A 22,000-nucleotide genomic window follows, 5' to 3' on the forward strand; every position below is an offset into this window, starting at 1 on the left:
AGAACAGGATCCTGACAGTACATTAGGAGACAACCCTTAAATGACCACACTGAGAACAAGGCTTGATCCTGCATATGGAACATATCTTAGGCACTGAGTTTATAGTGGAGAATTGAACATGTAGAAGATTTGCCTTTAAGGACTTCAGGGTCTGGTGGGGGAGAAGACAATAGATAAGCAAAAAGTAATATATAATTAAAAATCATGGTGCATGCTGGAAAGGAAAGGAACAGAACACATATAAAAGGGAATAACAAGGGAGAATTAGTTTAAAGTTGTCTGTTGGGTAAAATCTCTTAATGAGAGAGAATACTGCATATGTCACATCCAGATTAATGTCAAAGTGTGTTGGTAAAATGCATACGCATTTTAACTACTCAAAGTAAATTAATATTAATATGTAACATTAAGGTCAAAGGGATTAGAGATGTGGCCTTGCTGTCTAGTTATGTAACTTGGTTTAATTTTCTCATCTATAAAATAGAAACTCAATTTCTATTTTATCTAGTAAAAAAAAAACTCAATTTCTATTTTTTCTAGTAATCTCAATTCACCTCCAGTGCTACAAATCTATGCAAATACAAGACAGTAAGAATAATTAACAAGGCTAAAAATAAAGAGAACAGATTTCTCCCCTGTAGTCCTCACTATATAGTTTTATTACTGAATTTAATTTTATTTAATAAAGCATAAATACAGTTTAGGAGTTACCAAGCCAGAAGTGAAACATCCTTCCTCCCCCTCCAACCTCTTTCCATAGGGACCACCATAACTAATTCTATGCCTTTTCCTCTGGTGTGCATTTTTTCATTTGTTCTGAGTATTAGGCATTATATTCTTAGAAATGAAAAGCATAAGTGTGTTTTGGAGACTGGAAGATAAGTGACAAAGTATTAATAATAGTTAACAATGCTATTTTCTCCTCAATTTTTCCTTCTAACATTTCTCCCTTTTTCCAGAATTTGCAAATATTACTTTTAAAGTAAAAGTTACTTTTAAAGTAAAAGTTCTATTTAAATAAAATGTTAGTTGTGATGAATAACAACAAAAGTATTTTATCTCTTATTCTTTTTTTTTTTTTAAATTTTTAGTTGTCAATGAACCTTTATTTTATTTATTGATATGTGGTGCTGAGAATCGAACCCAGTGCCTCACACAAACTAGGCAAGTGCTCTGCCACTGAGCCACAACCCCAGCCCTGTCTTATTCTTAAAGACAGAATAAGAATAGACCTATTAATTTCATTAACAAATTTGCATGGAGATAGTTCTAGCTAGTTATTAAATTTACTCTGTTAGTTTTAAAAAATGTGATAGTAAGTCCATGTTTCCATCTCCAATAACAATGTGAAATATTCATAAAGACAATACTGGCCTCTGTCAGCAAAACATTCTTATGTAATGAGTTCAGGACAGGTTTGTTTGGCGGGGGGAAGCTTCTCTAATATCTTTCAGTAAGTAGTTGAATTGAGAATTTATCAGCCTTGGAGGAGGGATGGTCAAATCTCCATTATTGTCTCACACTTTTCTTCTTTTTAACTTAGTTTTATTTCAGAGTTATTATTTTCTAGAAGTTAAAAGAAGGCCAGTAGGATGTACTGGCCTTCCCACTAAATTATTCATTTTGGATTCTACCATAATCCAATTATATCAAGGATATTCTAGCCTTTGAGAAGTTCAAGGGGGAGTTTCATGATGTCATATTATTGATGAAATTTTAATGGACTGAAGCTATTCCATGAATGTCACAGATTGGGTCAATGCCTGGGTGTTACTGCTAAAGCTTGTGAATCCATATTCATACTAGTCACAATCTATAGACTGAACACATAACTTTTATTACTATTTCCCAAATATTTGTAGATAGGATTTAATAAATGTGAATTTATTTAGAACTATTATTATTATTTTTTTCTGTGTGTGTTTTTTCAATAAATATTTTCTAAAAGGTTGGGAACATTTAGTGAAATGAGCACTTGATTTGGAATCTGTTTTTTTTTTTTTTTTTAAGTACTGGAAAATGAATCCAGGGCTTCACACATTCTAGGTAAGCATTCTACCATTGAACTACATCCCCAGCCCAGGAATCTTTATTTTGAAAAGACCATAAATACTACTTTTATATATAAAAGGTAAAGTTCATTCTGGATTGACCATTTAACTAGCTGTGTGGTGCATTTTCCTTTTCTTTTATTTGAAAAATTGAGATAATAATATAATCTGTATTTATTCCTATATGAATTTTGTGAGTCTTCAAGTGCTTTGAAGAAATCATGTTTTGAAAGTTTTAGATGTCTCTATGATGACAGTTATTATCACAATTATTTATATTGCAATATGAAGTATGCTCGAGGTCAGAAAAATCAGGTTTAATTTCCTGCTTTTTAAGTCCATGAAAGCGCATTTTTTGCTATTTCCTTCAATAACTCATTTTAAAAATATAAGTAGGAGGAGTCATGTCAAAAGAAATTCAGAAAAACCACCTTCAAGGTGCTACAGGCCTAAAATGGAACAAATTTGAGCAGCAGAAATAATTAATCAGGGGGCCGGGATTGTGGCTCAGAGTGAGAATGCTCGCCTCGCACGCGTGAGGCACTGGGTTCAATCCTCAGCACCACATAAAAATAAAGATATTTTTAAAAAGCCAATGGAAACCTTTAAAAAAAGAAATAATTAATCATCACTGATTAAAACAGCAAAAATAGAAGAATCTCTAGTTCATAAGCATATCCATGAAATTTATTTGGTTTACAGGGCATTAACCACAGCCATGAACTTTGATATACAAAGGGGTTCCTGCCTTCCTGTCTGAACTATGTTTTTTGGATAACCCAACAGAATTTGATGAAGGAGACTGCTTTATGGAAGAATTTTAGTAAATAAAAATTTGGATATTATATCTACAGAAAGAATTAAAATGTTACTAGTTTGAAATCCCCACTAAATAATGTCAGGGCAACTGTTTATTATGGCTCCTAAAGCAATCAGAATTTACTAATCAGTCTTAGATATACTATAGCTGGGAAAACTAGACATCATCTGCCTTACAATTTTATGTCATAAAATGTATATTGCTGCAACAATGAAATATTCTTTCCAAAAAAAAAATTGAGCCTGAATCTATTCATCAGTTTAGATGAACTTAGATCTAACTAGCATTTGTGGTAAATACAGAAGATAAAGGAATAAGTTAAATGACTTCACAAGGAGAGTGCAACCAATCTAGAATGTGGACACTGCACAATATATTAGCCCTATTTATCTGAAAAATTAATAGTGCACATGCATGCGTGCTCAAGAGAGAAAGAGAGAGAGAGAACACTATTAGAGAATAAAGATATTAACCAAATACAATGTATGAATTTTGTTTGAATACTAATTTATACAAACTGGAAAAAACATTTTTGAGACAATCAGAGAAATTTGAATATAAATTCTTAAATAGAATTCAGAATACTATTAATTTTGTTAGTTAAGAAACTGGTGTGTGGCTGTGTTTAAAAATTTTGTTAATTAGAGATTCATATTTAATGATCATGATCACTGGGCTTTCCATTAAAACATTCTAGAAGAAGTCCAGTGCAGTGACACATACCTATAATCCCAGTGACTTGGGAGGCTGAGGCAGGAAAGGAAGATTGCAAGTTCAAGACCAGCCTCAGCAAATTAGCAAGGCCTCTTAGCAACACAGTGAAACCTGTTTCAAAATAAAAAAGGGCTGGGAATGTAGCTCATGGGTAAAGTGCCCCTCGATTTAATTCCCACTACCAAAAAAAAAAAAAAAAAGTTCTGGAAGAAATAATGACAGAAGTAAAGAAAGAAAAGGGCGGCAGTTGGCGTGGGGGGGGGAGGGTAAGGGTAAATGTAAATAAGTGTAACAAAGTGTGAGGGTAAGGATAAATGTAAATAAATGTAACAAGATTGGCAAAATTTTCATCATTATTAAAACTTGGGTTCATTATAATTTTCTTCAATTTTTGTGAGTTTAAAACTTCTATTATGGGGCTGGGGATGTGGCTCAAGCGGTAGCGCGCTCACCTGGCATGCATGTGGCCCGGGTTCGATCCTCAGCACCACACATAAAAAAAAACAAAGATGTTGTGTCCGCCGAAAGCTGAAAAATAAATATTAAAAAATTCTCTCTCTCTCTCTGTTCAAAAAAAAATCATTACTTTAAAAAAAAACCTTCTATTATGAAATATTTTAAAAAGGGGAACAGAAAAATAGATGAGAGATCTTTAAAATAGTGTCTAGGCAAATATAATGTAAAGTGATACCACTAATAAAATACAAAAAGATTGAATGGATAATTTTCTAGTAATATAATAAACGCCAGAGTTAACTTGAAAGGAAATAGGAAAACTACTCAATAAGACCTATAACCATGAAAAATCACGATGTAAGTAGTTAAAAATTTCCTTCAAAGCTCCAAAAAGGTCAGATCCCTCTATAGTTTAATGTTGTATAAAAACCAAAAACCAACCAAACAACAAACCAACCCCAAATCCTATTTTATAAAAACTATTTCAGAGAAGAAAGACTAAAACCTACCTCTCCAGCTAGCATAATCTGGATACTAGGTCTAAAAGGGTTAATTATAGAAAGTTGTATTGTGCCCCAAACTTATAACAGCTGGGGAAGTGTATCTGGGGAGGTGGAAGGAGCACAGAACCCCTGATTTAGTGGGCCCCTGCGTTTATCTAAAGTATTTTAATTCTTTTATTAAAGAAAGACTTGAAGCAATATGACAAAAATGTTAAGAACTACAATCGTGTATGGTTACAAACATTCTAATTAGTTTTTGCTTTTTTAAATTAAAACATTTTCTAAAAAAAGTAAAAAAAATCCACAAAGAATTACATTGTTTGCTGCTCAACTTCAACAGCAGAGAAAACCAACACTTTAAAGCCTATTATGTGCCAACCAAGTAAACAGCTGTCAGGCCTGCTTGGTGGTAGGAAGCCCAGAATATGCTATTCTTAGATCAAGAAATTCTGGGTAGTTCAAGTTACTTACAGCTCTGGTAAACATCTGAACTTAAACCGATGAAAGGTTAGAACACTTCATTTTTAAAACCATTCACCGATATGGAAATAAAATTGCTACAACTCCCCAGAGTTTAAAAGTTATTAGTTAACCACTTTACATCCACGTATTTATTTATCTAACGAATGCTATGGAGTTCCTACCTCATAGTGTGCACTATATGATTAGGCACTGAGTCCACAGGGGTGAGAGACACAATCCAGTTCATAAGGAGGGGTGATGGCAAGAAGGCCAAGGTTGACTACATGGTAAAACCAGTAGTGGATATGGCTCCATAGGTCATAGAGGCCTAGTTGTCCTTGCCTTGAGAGTTGGGGAATGTGGCACGTGAACTAAATGCATTTGTCAATCATCAACTCATCAAACAAGGTGGGAGCTGTTGAGGAAATGAAGGAAAATGTTCTGATAAGGGAGAGTAGTAAATGCAAATGGAGATGAAAGTTGAGGAACTCTTCAAGTTTGGAATTACCAGAGAGGAGGGCCAGGATTTTGCCTCAGAGGATTCAGAACTTAATCTGGGAGCTATAGAAACCATGGTGGGGTCGGAGGTGGGAGGTGGGGTGGGGGGTGGGGAGGGACACAAACAAACATGCTTTTTATCTGGAGTTCAGAGAAGCTACTTTATACTTGGACCCCAAGTTCATTGGTAGAGACCATGACAGGCCGCAGATTCTGTGCAGGGATATTATGTGGTAGGGCCTCAGCTGGAGTGCAAGGTGTGTCTAGTTGTATAGTTCCAGATTTGTCAGCAGATGTCTCACATACTAAGAGCAAGCCTGGGCGAAGTTGATATGCTTTGTGAACCTAGATGCCTCCTGAGAGAAGGAAAGTCATATCTATTCCTGCTGTGTAGTCCCTGGATGAACTTCCTTATGAACGAACTCCTGTGTGGGAAGATGCCGGAGTGAGCGTGAGGTAGTATTGCTTCGTTCTTGTGATGGTGAATTTTATGTGTCAGTTTGACTGGGTTCAGGGATACCCAGATAACTGGCAAAAGTTTTCTGGGTGAGTCTGTGGGAGTGTTTCTGGAAATGACTGGCCTTTGAATAGGTGGACTGAGTAAGAAGATCACCCGCATCAGTGTGAGTGGGCATCTAGAATCCACTGAGGACCTGAATAGAACAGAAAGGTACAGGAAGGGCAAATTCTCTCTTTCTCCTTGAGCTGGGGCCCCTGTCTTTTCCTGTGCTTGGGTATCCTAGTTCTCCAGCCTTGGGCTTCTGGGACTTACACCATTGGGTTTGTTGGCTCCCAGGTCTTTGGACTCAGACTGAATTACACCAACAGCTTTCCTGGTTCTCCAGTTGTGGATGGCATATTGTGAGATGTCTTGGCCTCCATAATCTTGTGAGCCAATTCCCCAAATAAATCCCCTCTTACACATCTATAGCTGTCCTATTGGTTCTGCTTCTCTGTAGAACCCTGACTAATGCGGTACTTCTCAGCAGGGTGAAACACATCAAAAAAGAGGCCTACTTCCCCACTCCCACCTCCCATTTTGCTCCAGAATTAAGAGTGTAAGTTTGGTATTTCCAATGGTCCAAAGCATGGAACCCAGCACAGGTGGTGTCAAAGGAAGGACACTTTGTAGGCATGGAAAATACCCCAGGCAAGTTATGGTGGTACTTGGCAGATGTAATCACATCCATAGAGGGTGCTGTGGGGAGGTGGTGTGCATGTGTTGGTCCTCAGTGGGAGTAGCAGGCCTGAAAGTTTGCTGTAAATGTCTGGGGAACAAAGTAACATCTAGAAAAGAAGGAGCAGAATAGAAGAAGAGGAAGAAAATTTGGCTAATTGAACTTTTATTAGCACAAAAAGTATGCCTCCAAGGATATAATTAGTGGCCTGAGTGTGTGGGGTTTTCTCTTCTATTCTGGCAAATGGGGGCAAGAACCTGTGAAAATGTGAGCTAGAATAAGGCTGAACTACCTCTCCCTGATGAGGTGCCCAAATTCCCAGAATACTAGCCCCTAGCAACCTCACATTTGCTCTTACTGTAAAAGTGTAAAAGGTTAGGTTACTGTCCAACCTGTCGATCAAGTGCCAGATTGCCTTCTGAGATGGCACATCCCTAATCCCAAGGGAAACCAAGCCTCTAGCTTGCATCCAGCTAATTTTCCACATTTCTGCAACCAGGCAGTTCAGTTTTCTCATTACCTTCATGGACAGCAGAGATAGATTTTTGTGACTCTTCAAGACTCTGTTCTCTATGCATTAGTAGCCAAAGGCTAAAGTCAAATGAACTCCTTCACAGGGAACAACAAGCAATTTTGTCTGATCCTTATTATTGTTGCTGAAATAGCAATTGTGTTATTCTGACTGACAGATTCTCAGAAGAGATTCAGTGAAAATACTGTTGATCAAATTCACTAAAGAACAGAATGTTTCAAGTGGGCGTGTCTGGCTAGAATCTGACTGAACTGCTCAGTAATAGCACATCCCAGGACTGCTGAATTCTTACTTCCCATCAGAAAAAATAACTAAGCAATTGAAATCTGGGAGTGTTTTGAGGGCAGATGGTATTAGCCTAGTAGTAAACACATTTTTGGCTGCTTCTTCTACGCCCCTTCCCTGTAGCTATGTTTAATGTGCTGAGGGAAAGCCATTTGTATGCATAATCTTATTTTAGAGCAGAAATATACTTGTTCCAGAGAAAAGAAATTTAATTGGTTCCAAGTCAAATAATGTTAGCAGAGGTCACCTCACCAATCCAGGACTTAAGATGGGTTATTATAAATAGAGGAAACAAAAATTTCTGGCTCTCGCATACGTCTCTAACATTCCTCCTGATTATTTTCCAGCAACTTCAGAGGTGGCTCATGTGCGCTCATGTCAGTGCCTACTGTTTTCTTGCTCCTTAGCTCTGGCTCTTCTCAGCTGCTTATAGAGCTTAATATGCTGCAAGTAAGTACTGGTCAGTATCAATGCTTCTGCTAGGCTCTGTAACACTTCAACAGAAGGACAGCATGTTGCTGGTTGCATGGATATACAGTGATCTGCCAGAGGACATATGAAGGGAGAATGTCTCTCTCCAATTCATCATCATACACTGAGAGTTCTGGAGTTTTGACCCATAGTCCTCTCTCCTCCCAGCAGGGGAAGTTGAATGGGTAGCTTGTCATTCTGGAGACTGTGACCATGCACAGTTCAGATCCCACTGCATGGTAATCGAGGCGGGTCCACTGTGCTCTATCACCATCATGCTTGCACTGAGGCCACACTTCCAGCAGGATGCTCCCTGTTGACCATGCAGCACAGGAGGGATACTAAGGCTGACTCATCCCTGGGAGATATGGCACAGCTCTGACAGGTGATTGATTTGAGGTTTCCTGCCAGCTTGTCAAACTTTCCTAAGAGCTGCCTTGTGTTTAACCTGCTTCCACTGGACCTTCCTTCCCTTTTCTGTCTCCTCTTGGGGATGGATCTGCATTACTGTTTGATGACTCTCTGCTCCCCCTGGATTTTTGCTTAATCCCTAATACATTTTTTTTGGGGGGGATGCACAGTTAGTTCCATCTTGGCATCTGCTTCTCATAAGAGTGTCATGAAACTGTAAAATGTTTTCTTTTTTAAGAGCCTTGAGCCAGTCTTCCTTCTTAAAGTTAGAAAAAAAAAAAGAGGACAATTTTTATTTTCTCTGGTCAAGCTAAATACAATTCCTATTTTCATTTCTGTAATTATTAATTGACAATCTTCTTATCTTTGTTATTCTGTGTAATTTACAAGCTTGATATGCAGAACTATAGATTGCTTGATGGTCTACCAGATGTCCACCCTCACCAAGCAGTCTGAAAATTTTGATTTTACCAAGATGTGTGAAACTACCAGCAACTCCGCCACCCCATCCCCCTTCCCCTTTCCCTTCTGCAGCTCATAATCATGCTTGCTGGGGTAAGGTGGATTTGGCACCGCCCCTGCCTTCCCAGTGGTATCTTCTTGTCTGGTACCTTCTGGATTAGATTAATCTTTCTTTACTTTGACCTCCACTGTTCAGTGATTGCTGTGCATCTGGCATCGGAATTCGATTTTGGCATTCAGTACAGGACCTGGACTAACACAGAGCATTTCTGTAATGTGCTTTGGAATCCTTGTCTCGTCTCTCTGCTGCGGAGCCATGTGTATCTTCTTGATTCACTTCCTTTCAGAGGAGTTTTCCCTCCCCGGAGGTTTCTAGGTCCTTTCATGAGTAGATTTGATGTTGACCTCAACTTCTCCACTGGTATTTGCCAAGCATGCTCAGGCATGTCAGGATCTCAGCGGGGTGAGATGTGAGGGGGGCTTTTAGGTCTTTATTATGCATTTCAGAGCATCTATTTCACTTCTTTATTGATTCAGTGCACAGGTAGGAAATGAGAAATACAGGAATTGTCTCTGCCTTGGAAATTAAAATTCAGGTAGTGAGATAAAAATCACACATGTGCTACAAGTGGATAATGTAGATAATGGCATTTATTTTTCAAGAAAGATTAATTGATCACCTGTCATGATTCAGTGTATAACCACAGCTAAATTGTATGGAATTCATTTTTCAGTGCCATAGGTTATAGCATGTTTCCAAAACGGGGGGAAAATATTCTTCTGGTGTGAAAAAAACAAAAAATAAAATTTTTATTTCTCTTCCTTTTTAGAATGAATTCCATACAATTTAGCAAGACATCTCATATTTAATAATGTTTATTTTGGTGGGCTGTAAAATACACACAAAATACTAGTATGGTAGCACCTACATGTAATTCATAAAAAGTAAACATATTTTCTGTTGGTGATCATACTAAATTTTTTATTAATAAAGTACACCATAAAAAGAGGTGGAGGTAGAGCTAGGTCTGTAGTTCAGTGGTACAGTGCTTGCCTAACATGCCTTAGGAACTGGTTCGATCCTCAGCACCACATAAAAATAAAAGTATTATGTCCATCCACAACTAAAAATATATTTTAAAAAAAAAGAGGTGGAGGTGTGGGAAGCCACTCCTGAGCTATTTGGCGTCTTTAGTGGGCGTTAAGCCAAGGAGATTTGGGTTTGGCATTGCAAGTCATTTTGTAGCTCCTCCCACTTAATAGAGTACTTAGTGCTCCTGACCTCAGTCTTCACTTGACTAGGAAGGCTGCTGTCCTAGTACCAGAATTGGACGTGACCCATTGGGCCTGGACAGCCCACCTGCTACCTTATTTGGCAAAAGAACATTCCATGGAAAACCTTTGAAGTTCCCTTGTATGAGTAAACCAAACATGGGCTCTTGTTCTCTCTCTCCCCAGTGTGGAAGCTCAACCCCTAAGGTCAAAGAGTCATCCCACCCCTGCTTTTAAAATTACTTTCTGTGTAGTGTGGTTTTTTGCTGCCTTCTTTTCTTAGCTTTATTTTGCAGCCAGCCCTTGTCACAGAGGAAACCTAAATTCCGCCGCCTGCCCACGGTGAATTTGGGTGAGATGGAGGATTTTGGGCTAGAGAATACTTTTATCACTGTACTGACTACATTATGTAGTGGTTAGATGTCCAGGGCAGGGTCCAAAGCTGTGTCTTTGAATCTCATCCATGCCATTTACTGACTCTTTGGACTTTTGTCTAGGTACAGAAATGTTATGCCCATCTCACAGAGATATTGTAGGGATTAAATAAGGCAATGCATATTTAGTGACTGCTAGTTGACATGATGATGATGATGATGATTTATTGTTATTCTAGCCTTAAATAATTTTGTTTTTCTCATTTGGAAGTTCAACTCAAGCCTTCTGGTTGATTGCCCATGAGTTTGCTTCATCTTTAGGACCTTATGTTTACTCTTTTAAGGAAGCTGCTCTGCTTTCTTATCATCTCAGGGGAAAGACATTTCTCTTGCTCTGGAATTCCTACAGATTTCTTGATTTTATTCTGGTTCCATTTATCTTGTATTGTCTTGTGTCCTATTGTGCACTTAATTTTTAAAAAAATCTTACTGTAAATGGACAACTTACAACTGTATACATTTATGAGGTACAGAGTGATATTGTTATGGAGCAATTGCAGAAATCACCCAGTCGATCTTAAAGCAGGAGATGGAAACTTTATTCACCAGTTGGCGGTCTGGATCCACCAGCTGGCGGGCCAAGGGGAAAGCTGCAAGTCTACACCCATCAACGCCCTCCTGGGGTTTGAGTACACCTATTATAGTCCAAAACCACATTAATCATAAGTGGCTGTTGCTATGATTCAAGACCATAAACAAACGTCATGAGATCTAAAATCATAAACAGAAAAAGGAGTGGGCCAAAATGTCCCTAGTTGAGTACAAGTGAAAGAATGGTTACCAACATCTAGACAATCAATCTCTGAAAGGGCACATTGTCCAAGAAAAATGGGAACCAAAGAGAGAACACTTTTACATTGTATAAGAATTGCCATTTTGTGTTGCAGACATGCTATGCTAAGCAAGTATTCATGGGTACAGAGACAGGGCTTTCCCTGGGAGAAGCCTTTCTTACATGACATGGAGTCTCAGGGTAAGATGGAGTCGGTTTGGTCATTGCCTCTATAGCCTGAATAGAGTGCAAGCTAATTAACCAAGCTAACATATCTGTCACTCAAATACTAATTTTTTTGTGTGTGTTGAGAACATTCAAAATTTATTCTTATCAGTTTTGATAGATATACACACTATTAATTACTATACTTTCCACACTGTGCAAGAGATCAAATAACAACAACATTCACTCATCCTATACCCTTTGATCGTCATCTCCTCACTCCTCCCTTTGCCCCCATCCCCACTGCCCCTGGTCACCTCTGTAACCACCATGTACCCTCTGCTTCCATGAGTTCAGTTGTTTTGGATTCCACATGGAAGTGAGAACACGTTGAACTTGTCTATCTGTGACTGGCTGATTTCACTTGGCATAATGTTCTCCAGTTCCAGCCATGTTGTCACAAATGATAGGATTTCCTCCTTTTTAAAGGCTTAATAGTATTCCTTTGTGCATATACACCATATGTCCTTTGTCTGTTCATCTGTGACACTAAGGTTGATGCCATAACTTGGCTATTATGAGTGGTATGAACTTTTATTAGCTTTCTCCTTTCAGGGGCAATGGTCCTATTCAGGGTCATTATGACTTCCTGTGTGTCTAGAACACTGTTTTGTATGTGGTAGAGCTCCCTTGATACCAGTTGAACAATCACAGGAGCAAAGGTGGAGGTGGTGACTTTGGCCTTTTGCAGTAAACCTTTCCTACTCTTCAGGAATAGTGGGCAGTAAATGAGGGGCACATGGATGGCAAGAGGAAAAGTCAGGGAAGCCATGCCTGCTTCAACTCTGTATATAACCACCCCTTATGCTTTTGCTCCCTTCATCGGATTTTTACAATAAGTGACCCTCAACCTCTTCTCTTTTGATCCTAAATGAAAAGAGAAGTTTTGCACTTATGTTAGAGAAAGGTGTTCCTTGTCATTTGTTTATTTATGTGTATTTTAAACTGTTACAAATGAAAGAAAAGAAGTCCAGTGTGATTTAACTTATGGGCTAGGCAAATTCTGTACTTTTTTGTTCTTTCTTTTTAAATTTTTTTTTTTTTTTGGCACTGGGGATTGAACCCAGGGGTGCTCTACCACTGAGTCTTACTTTTTATTTTTTAGAGACAGGATTTTGCTAAATTGCTGAAGGTGTGAGGCTTGAACTTGAACTTCCCCTACCTCAGCCTCTGGAGTTGCACTAAATCTTAGTAGTAGAAGGGAACAAGTGCTTTTACACACATTATCAGTTGGATTCTGATTGCATGCAAATGCTTTTAAAAACATTGTTAGTATTTTCATCTTATAGATGGGGAAATAGACCCAGAAAGGATAATTTTCTTAATGTCATTTAGTAAGTGGAACATTCAGAATATGGACATAGGTTTTTGTCACTCCAAGGTCCCAGTGCTTTCCACTTTACTACGTGGGACCCTACGGGGGCAGTTTTCTCCAAATGGTGTAGACAAAAAGGCTTGAGTTGGCAGTTCTGTGTAGACTCTGTGGCTGGTCACCCAAGCACCTTTGGTGACCTTTTCTTGGATTTTTCCCTTTACTCAGAAGGACAGCCTTACACAATGATTGTAGATAGTGACATGGAGAGAGCTTCAAGAGATCAACCTCAGGCTGGGGATGTGGCTCAAGCAGACAAAGATGTTGTGTTTGTTTTGTAACAAACAAAGATGTTGTGTCCGCTGATGACTAAAAAATAAATATTAAAAAATTCTCTCTCTCTCTCTCTTAAAAAAAAAAGAGATCAAGCCTCTTTTTTCTCTGGACTTATCCTCATGTGTTTGGGACAGTGAAAGAGAAGAGCAGAAACCCACTTCATTCTTTTTTGAGCAGCTGGATGTGAAGACATGAGGTGAGAGGGCTCCATGATGATCAAACTCAGGACTGTGATGTTCAGAAAGCTTAGCACCTTACATCATGGCCTGGTGAACTGTCCTATCATGTCATGGACTATAGAATTCAGAGACTGACATAGGTATTTACTTTTTAGTTCTTAAAGTACAAAAGAGGATGGGAATGGAGAGTAAATTAAACAAGGAAATTCAACAACTACTCAAGCACAAGAGCTTATCACTGCATCTCAGGGGGTCTGATATTTTATACCTGAAAATGCATATGGTGATGGTGGTGGGAAAGATAAATGTCAATCAGAGCATTGGTGCCACTGCCAATGTGCACTCTGTTTCCCTGACATTTTATGGCCCTTGGCTAAGTTGTAGATGAATAGGCACAGAAATAATGTCAAAGATTATTTAATATGTCCTCCTGCTGACAGGCAGAACGGCACCTTGAAAGAAAGTTGATATGGAACGAGCTTGGCTAAGTCACGGTAATTGCTCACAGGAAGGAAAGTATCAGCAGAATGAAGTAAGGTTAATGGAAAGGGATGGATTTGCTTTGGCACCGAGGTTTGAAGCATGGTCATTCTCAGCCTTTTACATGAACGCAAAAATGTTGATTTTTTTTTTTTTAATGGACTTGCAGATCCTGAGAGCTAAACTCTCCGTGAGGCCTTTGAATAGTTGTCAGGTGATTTTAGGTGGCCTGCATATTTTCCCAATTCTAAGTCAAACGAGTGACAAGCTGAATTCTGAGTGTAATTCCACCAGAGAAACCACTGAAAGGCAGAAGTTTCTGAAGCCTGGGACTTTGTCAGTGTGCTGGGCACAGCAGTCCCTGTACAATCTAAGATACTCTTGAGCGAGATAAACAGACAAAGTAGCTGACTCATTGATTCAGTGAAAAAACAAAAACAAAAAACCAAACACTTGGATGTTTCCTCCAAATTACATAGAAATTAACAATTTCAACTAAATTGACAGTATTGGCTAGCAGTTCCAGTGATGAATTAACATCTCTCATTGTCTTTTTAATATTTTCAACATTGTAGAGCTAATCAATTTTCCAACATGTACAAAATAGATGCCTGTCCTGTAAACCCAATACCAACACATGGTATAATATGAATAATTTGATTCTAAATGAGTCAAAAAGGAAAAAAAAAAGTTATTCAAGTGTCAGATTCTTTTACTAAAAATAACCTGGGAATTTGAGAATTTTGTCTATACAGCTCAACACATATAAATAAAAAAATAATATAAAGCTTTTCCTTCTTGAGGTGGTGAGATAAGTGGAATTGGATATTTTTATATTTTTACATATTTTTGAATAGTCTACAATAAATGTTACTTTTTAATTGGACAAAAAAATAGTTTTGAGTGGTTAAAAAAAAAAAAAAAAAGGACAGAGGTATCTTGGTGACCAGGAAAACATTCCCAGTATTTGAAACAATCTGGCAAGAGGTTGGAAGCAAACGGCAGAAATCTGACTACACTCAAGGAGTTTGCCAGATGGCAACAAATGACTGCCAATGTTCAGTTGCACTATAATTGTTGTACACTATCTGTCACTTGGAGAGCTATCTTTTTACAAGACAAGTGGTGACAGAATGCTGTATTAAGATTACCCAAGAAATGAAAAAAAAAAATGAAATGGAAAGTCCTTCTTTTAGCAATGAGCCTGGGGTATGAGGACTTGTGGGAAAGGTTTGGCTGAACACAATTTACAGATAATTTTTTTAATGCCTTCTGAGATTGCATTATTTTGATTGACTCTAGTTGGGAATTCAGAGGGGAGATTTGTTCTTTTATCTATAGAGAAACTCCATATCTGGAGTCATGGTTAAAGGGTTAAATTAATCTCATTTCAAGTCCAGTTAAATGTTTCAGAGATTCCATTTACTTTCAAACATCTGATTTGTTGATTGCAAACTCATTTTATTCAGTTAGGGGTTATATTTGAAAATTACATATTTTATTTCTTTCAGATATATTCTATGTATCTCTATTAGAGTTTACATATCATGTCTTTACTATCTTGACCAGCTCCTCTTCGACCCCCAATCTACCCCCAATGACTGGGTCTTGCTGTCTGATTTCACTCCTATGTTAGTGTACTGACAGAGATATTCAAACCAGGGCTTTCTCAGCTGTTTCAGATGAAACTGTAGATGAATGTGTAAACTTGGAGCGCCCGGCTTAGCTGGGAAGTTATGTGTAGCAGGTGACGGGGGAGGACTTTCACTGCCGGAATTGAAGTCAGTTTTCAAGGAGTGCCTATAGAATTCTTGTGTGTGGGGGAGACTGGCGGTGTGGGTGCAAGACAGAGACCTCTTCACATGTCAGATAGATAAAGATGTGGGTGGTGAAATGAAGTCACATTTCCACACCTTCACGTGCTGAGTGGGGAGAAGAGCCAAATGCAGCATCGATTGGTTAAAATTAGCTTATTGCTTTTGGTTTATGATGTTTTAAAGACATGCTAGAGATATTCATAAAGATGTAAAAGATAAATTTAAAATCCACATAAATTACACTAAAAGGTCACTGTGGGGTTAATACAAATTGGTAACCAAAGGAATAAGGTCTTAGTCAACACATTTCCATGTCCCCCTGAACACAAATAGCCTCAGACCTTCTGAGGGTGTTCCTTTGAGATGTTTCATCACTGACGTCATAGTGAGTGCCACCTCCCTCAGACTACTTTAGGCTCTGCCCAGAGTCGGGGAGTCCAGACAGCCTGGGAGAGGAACAGGAGTTGGGGCCTGAGTGGGAGAGAACAAGGAGAAGTCTACTCAGCCAGGGCGTGTCCTAGACCCTCTTCAGGTAACCCTGAACAGGATTTCCTGCTCAGCAGATGATGTGTGTTTGTGTGCACAAATTACTAATGAGGGAGACAGAGGAGAGCTTCTATATCTCAAAAATAGATGACGCTCCTTGTACATGGTATTTCTTAAGATGTAAAGTGAATATTATTGATTCTTGCTTTTCTTTGGTGTGCATTTTCTTTTTTTCATATCATGGAAGAAAGTTTATCTTCCATCTTCTCAAAGTTTCTAATGAAAGAAAGCCAATGTCAAGCTTCTTGTACAATCTATTCATAGCCTTTTGGTGTTTGGCTCATCTATATGACAATCACTTCAGATCACAAGACATGAACTTGATGCTAGGGAAGGTTTAGAGTGAAGTCAAAGCTGTTTGGTGTATTAACAGCAGAAAAATAAAACACTGCTGATCTGAATTTCTAACTTTGGTCTGTTCTTCTTAAAGGGTGAAAAAAAAGTCTACACCTTACATTCAGCACAGACATTGATTGGATTGTGTTCCTTGAAAATTCTCACTTTAATTCTTTATGTTTTGTTCATTTAAAAATACACAAAACAATAAATATTTAAAGAAGCCATTGAAGTGCAATAAATTGTAAGAGGTGAACCACAGTAGACACAGAAGTGTGATGGGTAACCTGGTAACCTGTCAATTCAGAGAAAATTGAAAAAAAAACTTGTGGAGTCCATAAACATATGCAGTTTAAACAATAATTATAAGTTTCATCAAGAAACACGTTTTGCCAGCACCCAAGAAGTCCAATCCTGATCACCCCTCTTCTGCTCCTAAAATGTTAAGATTGTCTTGTCCCTGCTTTTCTTTAAAGTTTTACCATGTCTGTATTCCTATACAATATTTTAAATTCCCTATTTCTGATTTTGTCTAAATGGAGTCATATTCTATGTTCCCTTTGTAAATTCTTTTTTTGTTCAACAATCATGCTTGTGAGATCCATTTATCCTGTTGTGTGCAACTGTAGTAGTTCCTGTACTTTCCTTACTCTGTAGCATTCAAATATATGCACCACTGTACTGCTGATGAACATGGGAGATGTATCCTGTTTGGGTTCTTGTGAACAATGTAGTGAACATTCTTGTGTTTGTACCTCAGCACGTGTGTGCTTGAGCATCTGGGGGTAGAAGGGAAATTGTTAGATATTAGGAGGAAAGCCTTTTACACTTTAATTTTTAAAATGTCAAATTATTTTCCATAGTGATCAAAAATTCATACTAACTTTGTTTAGCCATGGCAGTTAATTGCAATAATAATTTGTTCTTGTAATACGTTGGTGGAGTGATCACAATTCTGATAACTAATTCTAGTCTCCCACTTTTAGCTCTGCTTCCTACTTTCTGAGAGTCATTACACAAGCAACTTCTCTCTAAAAGTCAATTTCTCAGCTGTAATTTTGGCAAAGACAAAAATCACAATAATACTTGCCCTAGTGTACAGGTAACATGAACAGAGCTGTTGGAACTGCTTTTAATAGCATCTTTCTCATTATCCAAGTATATTCCTGTTGGATTGCTATCCATAATTCCCTTATATAATAGCTTAATCTAATAAGCAGATTTGATGGGAAAGTTATTTTGCTTTCCCTAGATTGGATTGTTTTGATCATTATAAATAGGGTTTCATAATTTCTGCTTCTTCCCCCTGCCCACCTTTCTTCTCTCTCTCTCTCTCTCTCTTTTGGGGGGGGGGTAAGGGGATGAACCCAGGGGTGCTTTACCACTGAGTCACATCCCAGTCCTATTTATTTATTTTGAGACAAGGTTTTGCCAAGTTGCTGAGGGTTTCCCTATGTTGCTGAGGCTGGCCTTGAACTTGTGCTCCTCCTTGAACTTGTTAGCCTGCTGCCTCAGCCTCCTGAGTTGCTTGGATTATAGGCACACACCATTATACCTGGCTGTATCTCTGCACTTCTTGAGAACTTAATCCCAAAGTAGGCATTTGGATCAGGGTTTGATTTCAATTAGTAAGTTCATAAGGAAGAGTCTGTCTTTGATTCTCATTCCTTTGCCTCCAGCCTCCTTGGCTGGATTCATTCCCTTCCTACTCCCCTCTGCTCTTATGTGCATTCTTATATATTCTCTGTTATTTCTTTACCCATGAATCTTCTGTTTACTTTCATTTCCAAGCAAATCTTTGTAAAGTTTTTCATTGGCAAATTACTATTTCCTTCATGCTGAAGGTCAAAAGATGGATAAAAATTAAATAGGAAATTAAACATAGATTCACCATTATTGGCCATTTTAAACCCCAACTCAACAGTCTACTGGTTGAAATAATCTGGTTTGAACCTATATGTCATATTAACATAATTTAAAATTTGATTATTCAGCTGAAATTTACACAGCTAATAATTTGGTCTATTGATGATATAATAAATATTATTAATAATTGAGTCAGGTTAGATGGTTAAAAATACCATTCAGGTCAAAACCTTGCTAACAAACCTCTCTGTCCCTTGCACTCCCATCCTTAGCAAATAGAATGTCCTTTCTGCCTAAACTTTTTCATTCTGTAGTAGAATTTGGTCCAAGATATCTAAAATATATGTATCTACATAAAATTATTTAACATAGAAATCTTCTATTTTATTGGGCTGGGGCTGTAGCTCAGTGGTAAAGTGCTTGCCTTGCATGTGTGAGGCATTGGGTTTGATATTCAGCACCACATAAAAATAAAATAAAAGATACTGTGTGTCCATCTACAACTAAAAAAAATTTTTAAAAAGAAATCTTATATTTTATTTATATTGCAAAACAAAAGCCAATTATAATATATCACTGAAGCTAATAATTTGATTGACTGCATTGTGTATGTTCTTCAAGTTTGATTTCCTGCAGGTACAATCTGTACACACTCTGAAGATACCATCCCTGCTCTTTGAAATGTTTACAACTTAGGCACATCCTGGGCCTAACTAAAAATAGCTGGCACAAGCATTTGTTGAAATAGGAATACCCATTAAGTTAACACTTGCTTCTTGGACTGAGTATCTGTTATGTGAGGGACTTTTGTTTGACCCCGGTAGGCTTTGTGCCCAGTGTAGGCTTATACAAAAACCATGCAGCTGTTGGAACTACTTTGTGCTTTCATCAGGGTTAGATAAAGACCTATAGCAGCCTGAAACCTGAAGGATTATGATATCCCACATCTAAATGTTACCCAAAACAAGAACAATACTAAATTGTAACTTTTTTTTTCTGTTTTGATGCTCCTACTTAGTGATATTTAGTTAGCAAAGTGAATACATGCATACACCCGCAGAAATTGAAGAGAGAAAAATGTAATATTTTATATTTTATTGAAAGCACCAATACAATCATCCAAGAAGAAAATCAGAACAAAAGTATTGGTGTTTATCACAGTGGGCAGAGAAACCAGGCTCTCTGTATTAGAGTTCTTCAGAGAAACAACTGTATGTGTGTGTGTGTGTGTGTGTTTAAGGAATTGGCTCCTGTGGTTGTGCAAACTGATAAGTCCAAAATCTTCAGGATAGGCTTGCAGGCTGGAGACCTAGAGAAGAGTGATGGTTCTAGTCAAAGAATCTGAGGCTACATGTTAGAAATCAGACAGTCGGCAGGGTTGGTTTCTTCTGATACTACTCTTTTTGGCTTGGTGATGTTCATTTTCCTGTGTTTTCACATTGTCTCCCCTCTGTATGAGTCTGTCCAAATCCCCTCTTCATATAAGGACACCAGTCATATTGGATTAGGGATTACATTAATGACCTTATTTTAACTCAATTACCTTTCAAAAGACCCAAATACAATCACATTCTTGGGTACTGGGGGGTTAGGATCTCAACATACGAAATTAGAGGAAGACACAGTTCAGCCCCAAACCACCTCCTTTCCCACAATACTTCTATTTCCTTTGGAAAAGAATAAGCATCATCTTCCAGGAACACTTGTTCACCTCCCCATGTTTTCTTTGTCACTTTCTGTTAGGAGGTGAGGACAAGCCGGAGGTCTTGCTGTGCCCGCAGAAGTCTACCTGAAGGTCTCATCCAGCCACTCTGAGGATGGAGCTATCCACCCGGGAGCTGTTTCTCAACTTCACCATTGTCCTGATTACAGTCCTCCTCATGTGGCTCCTTGTGAGGTCCTATCAATACTGAGAGGCCATGCCTCACTCCTGGGACTGACTGAGATGCTCTGGAGCTGCCTTCTGCATACCCTGAGGTCCCACTGCTGTCACTGTCATGGGAGGCCATTCTGGACACCCCATGGCACCTCTGATCTGCACTCACAATGCCTGACATGCCCCAGCACTAGGATTGATTGTTTTCTCTAAGATGCTGCTCTTGCAGGCTGCCAAGTGCTTGCCAGTGAGTGTTAGATTTATTCCCCAGCTCTTACTGCAAATGTGTCAGACAAGCCTCAAGGTTAAAATTAAACGGGATTCATGATGATGTAGAATTATAACAAGCCCCTGATCTGTCTCACTGCACATCCCTCCAACCCACACTGTCTGCAACCAAACTCTAATTCAACCCTCCAGAAGAAATGTTAGAGGAAGTCTTTGTCAATCTCTCCAGTGATCATGTGAATAAAGTTAAGTCAACCACAAAAACAGCTTTTAGAATTTATTTTAGTTACTAGGTGTGATACAGCATTTGACCCTTGGCTGGGATTGAAGTGACAAATGCTACAGTATTTCTAGCATTTGAGATAAGCCAAGATGCTCCAACTGCTGAGGATTTGAAACCAAGTCAAGTTAGAGTGTCACATTTCAAATAATCCCATTGGTTCAGAGCTCCTCAAACTTTTCCCTTAACTTGTCCAAGGACAGAAGGAGAGTAAGTTTATTCCACTATGAGATCTGGACGGGAACCTGAAGTGCCCACTAAAAGCACAAAATATCTTTGAAGTATTATGTTTTTTCCTTAGAATTCACAAGAAATGTGTATTCTACCCTGTAGTATCTCCACGTTTAGCGTTTTTAAATATTTAGAATTCATTACCTATTATTATTATTATTAAATATTTAGAATTCAATACCCTATTTACCACTGAGTAAACCAAAGTCATTTCCCTAACAGCAGCATATTCGGGTTTATTGTTTGTATACAAAGGGAGCTAGTCAATAACTACCATTATAAAAGGAGGAAAATGGAAAATACACATTACTTATGTTTATGAAAGAGACATGAAATGGGCATTTCTTAAACATGTTGCTAGAATTAGATGTTCCTTGGGTCAGTTCTGAGGTGACATCGGGGACAGAGGAATGTGGTTAGGCCTCATCTTTCCTAGCACCCCTCATGGAGGCATTCCTTGCTATGAACTGGATCTATCCTGGGGAACTGCCTATGTAGCATTATGGTTCTCAGGCCTGGTTGGATTCAAAGAAAGTCAACAAATCTAGGGCTGAGTTTTCAAGATCCTGATGCTGGGTTCACTTCAGACCAACTAAATGCAAATCTAAGGGGGCAGAACCCACACATAAGCTTCATTAAAAAAATACTCCCTGGGCTGGGGTTGTGGCTCAGTGGTAGAGTGCTTGCCTAGCATGTGTGAGGCACTGGGTTCGATTCTCAGCACCACATATCAATAAATGAATAAAATAAAGGTCCATCAACATATTAAAAAAATGTCCAGAGGATTTAAAAAAAATACTCCCTACCCCAAACCCCCAAAGTCCTCTAGATGATTACATTGTGTAGCTGAGTTGAGAGTCACCGATACCTACTAACCATTGCTTCTCAAACTGACGTGATTGTGAATCATCCTGAGGTCTCATTTAAATGCAGATTCTGGTTCAGATCTGATTCTGATTGTCAGAGG

At 38.4% G+C, this 22,000-nt stretch overlaps 1 protein-coding gene across 1 annotated transcript; it reads left to right on the plus strand.

Annotated features, from left to right (window-relative positions):
• Positions 1-16,069: 16,069 nt before the first annotated feature.
• Sln (sarcolipin) lies at positions 16,070-20,786 on the plus strand. The gene is made up of 2 exons (XM_015489922.2): positions 16,070-16,202; positions 20,162-20,786. The coding sequence occupies exon 2, from the start codon at positions 20,236-20,238 to the stop codon at positions 20,329-20,331; it is 96 nt and encodes a 31-aa protein (XP_015345408.1). The 5' UTR covers positions 16,070-16,202; positions 20,162-20,235; the 3' UTR covers positions 20,332-20,786.
• The last annotated feature ends 1,214 nt before the right edge of the window (positions 20,787-22,000 follow it).

The sequence above is a fragment of the Marmota marmota genome, unplaced genomic scaffold, assembly GCF_001458135.2.
Source record: "Marmota marmota marmota unplaced genomic scaffold, marMar, whole genome shotgun sequence".
Lineage (NCBI taxonomy): Eukaryota > Metazoa > Chordata > Mammalia > Rodentia > Sciuridae > Marmota > Marmota marmota.